The sequence below is a fragment of the Camelus ferus genome, chromosome 22 (assembly GCF_009834535.1).
Source record: "Camelus ferus isolate YT-003-E chromosome 22, BCGSAC_Cfer_1.0, whole genome shotgun sequence".
Lineage (NCBI taxonomy): Eukaryota > Metazoa > Chordata > Mammalia > Artiodactyla > Camelidae > Camelus > Camelus ferus.
The window spans coordinates 20,680,499-20,693,173 of record NC_045717.1 but is presented as its reverse complement, the minus strand read 5'-3'; the positions used below and the strand labels follow the sequence as shown (position 1 = coordinate 20,693,173).

General features: G+C 52.7%; 1 protein-coding gene across 1 annotated transcript; it reads right to left on the bottom strand.

The window, feature by feature from the left end:
* MRPL4 (mitochondrial ribosomal protein L4) lies at positions 1-7,473 on the bottom strand. Its single transcript, XM_032465599.1, has 9 exons — positions 7,161-7,473; positions 7,009-7,075; positions 6,772-6,922; positions 5,113-5,164; positions 4,055-4,172; positions 3,056-3,162; positions 2,835-2,944; positions 2,681-2,757; positions 1-1,730 (listed from the first exon to the last, which is right to left on the bottom strand). The coding sequence occupies exons 1-9, from the start codon at positions 7,215-7,217 to the stop codon at positions 1,585-1,587; spliced, it is 885 nt and encodes a 294-aa protein (XP_032321490.1). The 5' UTR covers positions 7,218-7,473; the 3' UTR covers positions 1-1,584.
* Positions 7,474-12,675: the final 5,202 nt, after the last annotated feature.

Below are 12,675 nucleotides of genomic sequence, written 5' to 3'. Positions count from 1 at the left end.
TTTTTTAGAAAAGGCTTTTTTATTAGAATTTCAAAATAGCCAACAGCAAAGAGGACATGTGATGAAGTCACATATGCCAACTTCCAGTCCCCACCGCTGATCGTGTTCCATCCTTCCCCTTACACCCCACCACAGGTTCAACTACTCCTCCCTGCCCACCCCCACCCCCCAACCCCCTTCAAAAGAAGCAAAGCTAACCCCTGGATGGTGGTGATCTTATTTAGAAACACTTTGCAGATGATCAATTTTAGATGAGGTCATTACGGTGGGCCCTGACCCAACATGACTGGTGCCCTTACAAAAAGGGGAAATTTGGGCACAGACACACACAGAGACAATGCCATTTGAAGATGAGGACAGAGATCAGGGTAATGGGTCTACAAGCCAAGAAATGCCAGGGAATGCCAGCAAGGCTCTCTAGACTAGGCTGGGCGCTGTCAGGACAACAGCTGGCTCTTACTCTGGGCCACGGTGTCCCCACAGGGCTGGTGAGAGGCACAGGGAGAGGCAGTTAGGGTTCAGCCCAGCAGCATTTCCCTCCTGGCCTCTGCACCCCCTTCCTGCTGGCTCCAGTTAGCTTTTCCTTTTTCACTTAAGTCAAATCTGACGCATTAAGGGTCAAAATTTATGTCCATTGAGGACTTTGAAAGAATATGTTGTGAGCTCTTAAGGCATTCCCAAGAGAGGCATTCCAGACATGTTTTCAGTAACAGGCAGCCTGGGAGATGGGTCATTGTGGCCGCCTGGCTGGGCCTGCACATGAGATGGCACTTTTGACCAACTTTAAAGAAACAGACCACATTTTTAGTCTGTTTTGTAACTGTTAAAAAAATAACAACTTGGGTCAGGGGGCAAATAACATCAGCAGGCTGAAGAATGAGGATACTGGCTTGGTGTGTTTTAAAAAATGTTTGCTTGCTTGCTTACTGACGACACGGATCCTGACCCCGCGCGTAGGGAAGATCACGGGGGCGAGAGCTCAAGCTTCCACATCACGCCCGTTTGTGGAATCGGGCCCACACCCAGACGGAAGCACCGCAGTGTTTGGGGACCACAGGCGCCGTCAGTGGTGCGAGCGCTCAGGGAGGGTGCTGGGGACCAGGAGGCGCCACTGGTGGGCTCGCAGCGATGGCTGGTGCTCCTCTGGGAGCCCCGGGAGGCTGGCTCACCTGGGAAACTTGACGGTGGGTCATTTCTACAAACAGTGCCGACGCCCCTTGAGGAGTGAGGTACCTAGTGGTGCCCAGCAACGGGGAAAGAGCCCAACTTGCCAAATGGAATTATTCACAAAATGGCAACGGGATGTTGATTCTCCTCTTTGAAAAATAAAATTTATCTTACACAAAAGGGAGACTTCGGGCGGGAGCTCGGACAGGCTCTTGAGCTGGCTGTCCTTTCCCGTGGTGACTCCTGCTCGGCTACTCTGTGTGGCCTCAGCTTCCTACCAGGATGAGGGGGTCTGGGCAGGGCCGGCCGCCCTCGCAGGCTGCGCGGGAGGCTCCCAAGCCTGCCAGGGGCTCGGCCTGGCTCAGAGAGTGAGCAGGAAGGCCGGCAGCCGGGGGCGTGGGGGAGCGTGGTCCGGGCTCAGGGGAAGTCACGGTAGGGCAGGCGGAAGGGGTAGAGGGGTGTGTAGCGCGAGTCATGCCAGAGCAGCTTCTCCTCCAGGAAGGCGACGGTCGGCAGGGTCAGGACCAGGGTCTGGTGCTTCAGCATGCTGTGCACATTCAGGCCTGGGGGTGGGGCGGGGCGGGGGGCGGTCAGGGTGGGCTGCCCTCCATGTCTGGAGCCCCTTCCGCTCCTCAGGGGAGCATCCCCCTTACAGAGACACCTTGGTCTGGTGTGGGGTCCAGAGCCCCACAGCCTGGGTTCAATCCCCATCTCAGCCACTCGCCACCAGAGACCTTGGACGAGGGACTGTCCTCAGCTCATCAACTTCCGACGGGCCTCCCGAGAGCCCACTCTGTCTCGGGGTCAGGAGTGATTCCACCTCTCACTCCAGTGGGAGAGACATGATAAACAGAGCAGAGGAATAAGCACGACATACTGAGGGAGGCCCGTGGGGCTGCAGTTGTGAGCAAGGTGGGGGTTAAGGGACGGGAGGGCAGGTCCTGCAGGATCTGGGGGCCTCGGGGAGGACTTGGGCTTTTACCCGGAACGGGAGAGCCCTGGAGGGTTATGGGCAGAGGGACAGGACCTGATTCAGGTGCCTACAGGCGCCCTCTGGTGGCCAACAGGCACCGGTGGGGACCAGGGCAGAGGCAACTCCTGGTCTGGGCAGGAGATGGAGTGGAGGGTGAGTGACAGCGTGGTTTGGGGCCTCAGCCACAGGGAGGAAGGAGTCCTTGTGAGCCAGAAGGACTATGAGACCTCAGAAGCAGCTTCCCAGAAGGCAGCCAGACATGCCATCCAGAGGCCAGGAGAGAGCTCTGGGGGTTTGTCAATGCAGTGATGGGTGTCACGTGCTCAGGACAGCCCTGACCCCGTGTCTCTGAGTGAGGAGCTGGGTGAGGACAGCCAGTGGGCCTCTGCTCCACACCCAGCACTGCGTGGACATCATTCTCCCAATGCTCCATCTGGGTAAGCTGAGGGCTGGGTGGGGGATGGTGAGTCACAGACATGACCTGAACTGGCCTGTGCACTCTCTGGGGGCCTGGAAGGTGGCCCAGGGCCCTCTGCTCACCCACAGCAGGGATCAGGTTGAAGGTCTTGAGTCTGGAGGTGGCTGCCACAATGTTCTGAGGCATGTCCTCGTGTTCTCTGAAACGGAGGCCAGAAGGTGAGTCCTGCAGGGGACAGAGCCCAGCCCCCGCCTCTGCTCTACCCTGCACCCTTACAAGTCCACAAGGAGCACGGAGTCCCCCCAGCGGCGGTAGTGGGCCAGTTCCATCAGGTACTGGGGGTCTGTGGTTGGCAGCTCCAGGGAGTCCACTATGTGCAGGTCATCCTGGTGGAAGGAAAGGAGTCTGAGCTCCCCCCGGCCCCCAACCCGCAGGTCCCGGCTGCATCCTGGGCTCCCCAGCCCCAACAGCCCATACCCCAGGGCCCCAGGCTGTACCTGGGCCAGCTTGACGGTCAGTGCCACCTTGAGGCCCTGCACCCGCACTTTCATGGGCAGCATGTAGTAGTAGCTTGTGGGGCCCCGGGGGCCGTGGGCAATGCCTCCTGCGAGGGGAGAGGTACGTGAATAGGTGAAGGCCCCAGCTGGGCTTGGAGGTCAGCAATTTGCCCCAGCGTCTGGCACAGGGCTGGTGGTAGGGATGCTGCCAGTAGCCAGGCTGAATTCCAGCAAAAAGGGCAGGGCCTCAGGTAGGGATGGAGAGGGGAGGTTGGATCGGTCATCACCTAGGACAGGTAACTATGCCTCACTGGGTCTCGGTTTCCTCAGCCATCAACCCTGAGTGACAATGGTCTACCCACGTGTCCTCCCTCTGCTGGGCCCACCCTGGGAGTGTGCAGGGAACAAGATGTACAAGATCCCTGTCCTCACTCCGTTCATATTCAGAAACTTGACTGTGGTGGGAACCAGGACTGTGCGGGGCAGCACAAGGGGTTGTGGCAGGTGGGGGGACCCAAAGAGGGTTGGGGAGGGCTTCCTGGAGGAGGCATGGCCCAAACACATCAGAAGGATGAGAGGAATTGACTAGGTAAATGGGAGAAGACTCTGACTCAGCTGTGTGGTCAGAGAGGGTGTGGAAGGGACAAGGGGGAGGGGTCTGCAGCCACCAGGGCCTGGAATGCCAAGGTAAGAGGCTCAGACTTCACACAAAGGCCACAGGGGCTGGAAGGTCTGGGAAGATCCGTCTGGGTGCTGTGTGAAGTGTGGGCCAGGAGAGGAGAGATGGGAGGTGGGGCAAAAAGAGGGTGTGGCCAGAGTCTGGTGAGAGGCCAAGGCCAGAGCTGTGGGGAAATGGGAGGAAGTGGATAATGCTCTGATCTGACTGCTCGTGGCCGGTGAGGTGGAGGGAATGGGGATAACAAGACATCTCGCAAGATGCTTGTGAAGAAACACCTGACCCTGCGCCCTAGAGCCCCCTCCTCGACCTGCCCTGCTTACCTCCTCGCCAGACTGGGGAGCGGATGCTGCCATGCCTGGAACGCCCACTGCCTTTCTGTACCCAGGGCTTCCGGCCACCACCCCGCACTTCTGCCCTAGTCTTGGTCTTGGCATAGCTCTGTGGGTGCAGAGTGAGGAGAGTGAGGTTCATAAGGCGGGTGCCACCGCAGCCCAGAGGCGCCACGCCCAGGAATACAGCAGTGAGCCAGGTGGACGGGCTTGGCACCAAGGAGCCGGACAGGAGGCACAGAGACTAGGGCTTCATTAGGACAAGCACAGAGCACTTTGGGAGAGAGGGAAGGATAAATAAATCAAAGCTTCCTTCCTCCAGTCCAGAATGTCAGCCTCAGAAAGGCAGGGGCTCTGCTGCCTGGCACACAGTAGGTGCTTAGTATTTTTTGAATGATTTTCATGTGGTTGTAACTAAAAGGAATGTGGGGCATGGGGACAGATGTGGCTAGAGAGAATCGGGGAGAGGTCAGGGGTGTGGGTTCATGTGGGGCTTCCAATGCCAGGCTGATGAATTCATTCCCAGGGCAATGGAGAGCCAGGGAGGACTTGCTGGACTTCTGAGATGGGCAGGCGGAAGGCAGAATCTGACTGGTAGCGGCATCTTCAATGCTCTTGGCATGAGATCCAAACACCACACATCACTCCTGCTGAGCTCCATGGCCACACTGGACTCCTTCTGATCCCTGCCACAGGGACTCTGCTCCCACTCCCTCCTCCCCAGCCCCACTGCCCCCTTTACCTGACACACCTGAGGTTAAATGCCCCTTCCTCTAGGACAGCTTCCCTAATGATACACTTACAGGTATGACTTCTTGATTCACATTCACCTCTCCAACTAGACTGTGAACTAGCTTTATAAGAGCAGGGATCTTGCCTGTCATGTCCACCAGCAGAATGCCCAGTGCATGGTGGGTGTTCAGAAAATGCCTGACAAATGTCACAAAGTGGTTAAGGAAAGAGATGAGGCCAGAGCCCAGCAATCCAGAGGAGACACGCCAGGGGCGTCCTCGACCTCCTCCCGCCTCCCCCCAACTCAGGGCACTCACAATTCTCTTGAAGTTCTTCTGCCAGATGGCAACCTGGTGCAGGAAATCCAGCCTGTGGAGGAAGGAGACATGAGAGGCCTGTGTTCACTTAAAACCCTCCCTGCCCGACTAGATGAAAACCTCAGCTCCTCCCACCCACTTCCAGAGCCCTGTGTGATCTGCCCCTACCCTTCTCTGACCCCATCTTGCACCACCTCCAGCCCCACTCCATTTCGTGGAGTTCTGTGGAGTCCAGCCTCCAAGCCTTTGCATGTGCTGTTCTCGCTGCCTGAAATGCCCTTCCCCTGGCGAGTTCCTTCTCAGCCCATAGGTCTTAGCTGGAAAGGTATCTCCAAAAGGAAGCCCTTTGCTGGAGAGCCACCCCTTATTCTTTTCTCACCATTACAACTTACTCATTGCCACTTCTTTATGGACTGGTTTACCTCTACTGAACACCTGAAATGTGGCCAGTGCCATATGTCGAAATAACAATTTCTTAGACTTCACAGGTTAAACAAAATATATTATTGAAGTCAGTCTCACTTGTTTCTCACTACTTGAAAGAAAATGTAGCAACCAGAAGAACTTAAATGACACATGTGGCTCACATTGGCCAGGGCTGCAGGGTGGTTTGCCAGGGGCTGGCAAACCATGGCTAGTGGGCCAAAGCTGGCTGGCTGCCTGTTTTTGTAAATATGTTTTACTGGAACACAGCTGCGCTCATTCACTTACATGTTGTCTGAGGTTGCTTTTGTACTACATTGGCAAAGATAAACAGTTGCCATGGAGATGTTATAGCCTGCAGAGCCTTAAACACTTACTCTCTGGCTCTTTATAGAAAAAGTTTGCTGACCCCTGTTCTAGACCGTGAGCAACATCAGCAACCTCGGAGTTCACTCACTGCTGCGTTCCCAACACCTAGAATAGAATCTGGCACATAGTAGGTGCTTCTTAAGTATTTACTGAATAAACAAAACCCAGTATGTATTTCATTTTTGTTGTTGTTGCCCTCTACCAGACTGAGACTCTGTAAAGATGGGAGCAACCCATACACATAGCAGAAATAGTAAATTAATTGCAGTACTTATTATGTGCCAGACACATAAGTACACATAAGAGACATCATACACCTTGGCAACAAAAACCTGGTCCTGGGAGTTGGCCGACATGATGTTGAGATCCTGGCTCTAAAGTTTACAAGCTGTGTGACCGTGGACAAATTTCTTAACTTGTCTGTGCTTAATTTCCTTAACTATAAAATAAGATCTAGTGAATTAGAATGCAAATAGGCTGTGCCAAGCACTTGGTTAAGGACTTAGCCATTGTTAGTGCTCATATTTTCAAAGAAACAAAAAAAACCCCCAAAAACCCCAATAACAGCAACGATAACCAACATTTCTATAGCATGTATTATGAGCCAGAATTATCTCTAATCGCTTGAAGTTTGACAGAATGGAGACACTGAAGCACAAGGGGGAAGGTAGGATGTGAAAAGAGTCACTCAGGTTCCAGAGCTTTGCGTCCTTAACTCTCAGCCCTCAACCTCACATCAACTCTTCAGCAGGAAAAATCACCCGCTTCTGACAGGTGGAGACATCGAGGCTCCTGCCCAGGTCATTCTGATTCCCAAACTCGCGCTCCCCGTCTGTCACTCAGTTCACCATTTCAGCTCCCACTCACCTCGGCGTCGTGGAGAAAACGTCCGGGTGCAGCTCGGTCAGACCCACGCGCTCCTGCTGGTAGCCCTGCAGGGACTCGACCCAGGCCTGCACCGGACGCCGGTGCGCGGGAACCGGGAGCTCGCACCTGCGCAGCACAGGCGTCTGGGGATCTGGAGCGATTAGGAGGTCAGGGGTCAGGGGCAAGGGTCAGAGTTCCCCATCACCGCCCTTCCTAGGGCGACCCCAGCAACCTCACCCGAGCTCGCCACCAGCTCTGGCTTTTCCGCTGGCTGCACTACCTCTTCTGTCAGCGCGTTCAAGCCCTGTAAGCGGTGGGCGAGAGTGAGAGAGGTCCCCCGGACCCTCCAGACTTTGTCCTCCGACCCTGCCCTCAGTCCCCGGCCTCACCCGGCAGCCCGTGGGCCGAAGCCCACCCCGCACGCCGGCCCGGATCAGCTGCAGCATTGCAGCGCAGCTCGGTACGCTTAGAGAGGTCAAGGCTTCCTCCGGACTCTCGCGACGCCTCGCGACGACGTCACATCCGCAACGCCGCCCACTCCATTTGTATTCGGCATTGGGAAGCAGGGTGTACAAGAGCGAGGACGGCGGGGCCCGCACCAGCGTACCCTCACCTCCGCCATAAGACTAACCCCCAGACCCCAGTTTTCACTGCTGGCCTAAAAGACCCTCTGCGACACCCGGCAGCTCGACCCCACAGCCAGAAGCCCCGCCCTCTCTTGGATCCCGCCCCTAAAGAACCGGTGTAGGAATCCAGCCAATGAGACCTCCCTGCTCAAAGGAAACGTTCATGATTCACCCAATGAACGTTTAGTCTTGGAAAGTGGCCCCTCCCCGTCATGGTTAGGCAGTTCTGGGGTGGGCACCTAAGGGAATATGGCCAATAACTGTTAGGCTTTTATGTCGGCCACGCCCTCCGGGTCCCGCCCCCACTGGGCCTCCAGGATTCTAGGTGGTGGTTTCTTCGTATGCAATAACGGTGGTGGTTTTGTTTTTTTGTTCTTTTATTTAAATACAGGGCGTTATCTCACACACAAAGCCCTCAGGATTGGGCCTGTCGAACCGTGCCTCTTCGCTTAGATCACCCAGGGCAGGGCCATGTCCGTCTCAAACGCCTCAGGTTGGGAGATGTGTCTCCTCCATCTCCTAGGCCAAGGTCATGTCGAGTCTCAGACTTCCAGGGCTCTCCGAGAACACAGCAAAATGGGGAGTCCACAGATCCTGGATTGCCTCCCTCGTCTACCCTCACCAACAGAAATCCAAACGCTCATTTATAGGTTCTTTGCCATGTTCCCCGTCGGGCCTCCAGGCGGCGCCACGAACCCATAGCAGCCGGGCTAAACCTGAGCCCTTGGCCGCCGGTGAGATCTGGACAGAGTTCAGCGCCCAAGAACGTGGTCTCGGAGCAAACCTCAGTGTCCTCATCTGGAAAATGGGAGAGATTGTGAAACATCGATGTGATGATGGAGGCAAAACATGACAAGCGTAGAACATGTTACCATTTTTACCATTATTATTATTATTATTAGTGAAGGTGAGTTTTGTCATCAAAGCAAGGCAAGAGACTAGGCATGGATGGATGTGGACCCTGGAAGATTTGAATGCTGTAATAAAGATGTAAGGCTTTTTTTTTTTTTTAATATGATGTGTAACAAATGGATATTTTTGTGAAGTATTAACGAAAACTTACACTATATTTCATTGTGGATTCTATCCTTGTTAGAATAACTGGATGTGTGTTTAAAAATTCCACACACCTTGCAATTTTAAAAGGTCTTTTAATTACTTTGTAGAATTTTATTTTTTCATTTTGTTTGCATAAGTAATTCACGCAGCTAGTAAGAAAATTTCAAAGCCTATGAAAAGATAACTAGAGTGAAGTGTCTGTCTCCTCTAACCTCTGTTCCCTGCACTGCCTGCCACACACCCTATTCCGCTCCCAGAATCCATGACCAACACCAGCTGTTTATCTTCTCCAATAACCATCTTGTGGTTTTACAGGCAGATTTACAAGTTTATCCCATGCAAGGGAATTTAGATTTTATGTGAACAACGGAACAGCACTTCGTCACTTTATGATTTATTAAGCACCCACTGTGTACTGCTGGGGCAAATCCAACAAACACCTTTGAGATATTCACAGCCCAGTGGAGAAGGCTGAGAGATCAGAATAGGGGAGAGGAGGTCTACAGGATCTGTTGGGGCCCAGGGGAAGAGCTCCTAACCCATGGGGGCAGGGGTCTCAGGTGACTTCTCTGAAGCTGTAACCTGAGAACTAAGGCTTGTGGGTCCATCAGGAGTGTGTCCAAAGGAGAAAATGTTATCCAGGCTGAAGAAATAGCAATTGCAAAGGCCAGAAGTGAGGATGGAAGGTTGGGGGGGGGGGCGGGGGGCTGGACCTTCTTGATAGCCACAAGCTTTGTTCATTGACTCATTTATGTTGAACCTACCTCAGGGCCTTTGCATTGTTGTTCCTTCTATCTGGAACATACTTTTCCCATAGCTCTAAATGGCTCGATCCCTCACCTCTTCTTAGAGGCCTGTCCTGACCACCCTATTTAAAATTGCAGAAGTTCAGGGTTTGGGGGCACAGGCCACCCATTCTCCTTGCTTGACCTTGCAATATATCTTCCTCTGCTAATAAATAAATAAATAAATAAATAAATAAATAAAAAAAATTGCAATTCCCGCCCTGGCACTTCTGACTCCCTTATCCTGCCTCATATTTTAAATATTTATTTTATAGCATCCTATATAATTTCCTGGTTTGGGTTTTTTCCCCTGCTTTTTGCCCATCTCCCCCATAAGAGTGTAAACTCCCCCTTGGCAGAAGTTTTGCTCTGTCTTGTTCACTGCTGTAGCTCCAGGACCCAGCGTAGTGCCTGTAACACAGGGGGAGCTCAATACACGTTTCTTGAGTGAATTCCTTCATTTATTGCCCTGATGCAGGGGTATTACCAGAAACTGCCCTCTCTTTGTCTCTTGGATCTCAAGATCTCTATCCCCCTGAGGTCACAGGCATGTAAGGTGCCCAGTGAATGATTGTTTACGTAATGGCACTGGAGTCACATATACACAGGTTTGAACCTAGGGACTGCCTCTAATTGTCTGATGTCTCTGAAGTCTCTGGGCTACTGGTTAGCATTTTCAGAGTTCCATTTCTTAACTGGTAAGTGGGACCCAGACAAACCCTCCCCTACCGACCTGTGTTGAGGATGAGTTCCCTTTCCTTCCATCCTCAGTCCCCACGGTCTTTTTTCCCCCCACAGAAGGAGCCTGTAAACACCTGAGTCAGATCATGTCTCCCTTCTGCTCAGAACCCTCCATGCCTCCTGTGTAACTTAGAGCAAAAGCCAAAGTCCTTACTGCAGCCCACAAGGGCCCGAGAACCTGTTCTCACCTCCACCCACTCTCCCCCTCCATCTTTCTGTGGTTTCTGCCTCACCAGACTCCTTTCCAGAACCTGTCAACCTCACACCAGCACCAGCCTCAGGGCCTTTGCACTGGTGGTTCCTTCTGCCTGGACCATTTTCCCCTAAACGTCTGCATAGTTTACTCCCTCACCTCCTTCAGGTCTTGACTCAAATGTCACCTTCTCAGGTGACAATGGATCTAAAATCACAATTCCCTTCCTACCCCACTATCTAATCTGCCTTCCCACCGTCATTGTTTTCAGAACTTTCACCACATTGTAACAGATGACATCATGCTTTTATTTATCCTGCTTCTTGTCTGTCACCCCCACTAGAACATCAGCGCCCGGAGGACAGAGGTCTTCGTTTCTTTCACTGCTGGGCCCCACTGCTAACAAGAAGAAAGGTGCTAGGCACCCAGTAGGTTCTCAATACATAGTAATTGAACAAATGGAATGTGGAGAAAGCAGTTTGCACAGGGCTCCTCCACCGGCATATTGATCATGAGCCTTAAATGAAAGGGAGGTAATGACATTGAGATCCGCACATTGTGAGGCTCAAAGTTTGACTGTTTTGGTCCAAGCCTGGGTGGAGGTCAATGGTCACGATGTCCAGCCCACTTATGTAGATCAAAGGCTCAATTGTAGGTGACCTCTGTCCCCAGGGGCATGGGGTCAGCATCAGCCTTGCAGCCTGGAGAGGATCTCTGAGGGCCATGGGCATGATAGCAATTGGGGAGCACACATTGGAAGCTGGAGGGCCCCCCAACATCTGGCCTTTCCTAGACCCCCATCACTGTGCCAGGATTTTCACAAAGGCCAGAGGTCAAGGCTGGAAAATTGTGGAACTGCCTTTAGACAGGAGATACAGGGTGTGGGTTCACGCTTGATGTGGGGCCTGACCCTCTTGGGGGGAGCTGTCTATAGTACACCCCCATTAACTGCCAAAACATCTGCTGGGTGTTTGTTTGCAGCCCAGTTTGTGGGTAATTGCCAAGCCCCTGAGGAGGAGGAGTCTTCATTGAGGCACCCCCCTCCCCCAGCCCCTAGGGTGAGCCTGATTTGCATAGATGTTTCCATTCCCTTCAGTCCCCTTCAGTTCAGCTGCATGGGGAAGCAGAAAAAAAGGGGCAGAGAGTCAGACCTCCTCAGGGCTTGAACCCCTGGGCAGGACACATGGGATCTCTGAGTCTCAGTTTACTGCTCTGTAAAATGGGGTATAATTGCCCCTTCCTCATATGGTTTGTGTCAGCCTTGAACATGTGTACCCTGAGATCATCCTTTCCCCTGCTTTGCCCCTGCCCCATAGCTAGAGGCTGACCCCTGCATGGAATACTTCCCTTGCCTCCAGCCTCCTGCCCAGATTTAGCCAGTGGAAGGCACTGAGGGTAGACTGGAGGGGAGAAGGATGAGAGAAGCCAGGGTAGTTCCCCTCATCTGCTTCTGGCAGCCTCTCTCACTGGATGTGGCCCCCCTGCTTGTTAATTTCTAAGTCGTCTCACTCCTCCCGCACTTTGGTTTCTCATCTATGTGACCATCCTCTGCATTAAATCCCCTCTGTTTGAGATAGTTCTATTTTCCCAAGTAGACTCTGACTGATGTCTGTTTTAAAATACAATTTAAAAAAAAATTAAGTCTTCCCTTTTCAATGTGCAGTTGGGCAAACATCTACCATCATGTGACCACCAGGACAATGGAGGTAGAGAATGATTCCATCACCCCAAAATTCCCCCCATGCCCTTTTGTAGTCAACCCCACCCTCTGCCCTCAGGCCTGAAAAATCACTGGTTGCTCACTATCCCTGTAGTTTGGCCTTTTTCAGAACATCATAGAAATGGAATCATACAGTACGTAGCCTTTTGTGTCTGCCTTCTTTTCCTCATAATGCATTTGAGATTCATCCATGTTGTTATACATCACTCTATAAAGTTCCTTCCTTTTAGAACTTGAGGTTCCAAATGTTATATTCCTGAGTGGTCTTCCATGTGAGGATGAACGGCAGCTTGGCTATTTATTCCTTAATGGAGATGTTATGAGCTTTTGATGGGATGATATTTACAAAACGCTTAGGACAGTAACTGGCACATTATGTATGTTTCAACTATTGTTATTATGCTGGAGGGAGGCTTGCTGAGAACTGAGCTTTTGGGGCTCCCCTCTCCTCTAACTGCATGTCTCCCTTATCTGGAAGAGAGAGCCCACCCCTCCCAGGCTCAAAGGGCTAAAACTGCATCTGGTGCAGACGTGGCGGGGAGCGGCCTCCACCAGCAGCCTCTCCACCCCATCCCTGAAGCTGAAAGTGGGCCTCAAGCCCGTGGATGGACGAAATGAGGCGGCTGCAGCTTCGCTGCCTGCCAAGATCAGCATCTGGAAAGCTTCTCTGCAGCTGGGCCCCTTCCCCCAGTGCTGGGGTGATGATGAGAAAGTTGGGACCTGTCTCAGACACTTCTCCTCAAGCAGTTCCTCTTGCCAAAACCTGAGAGCTGGGGGTGG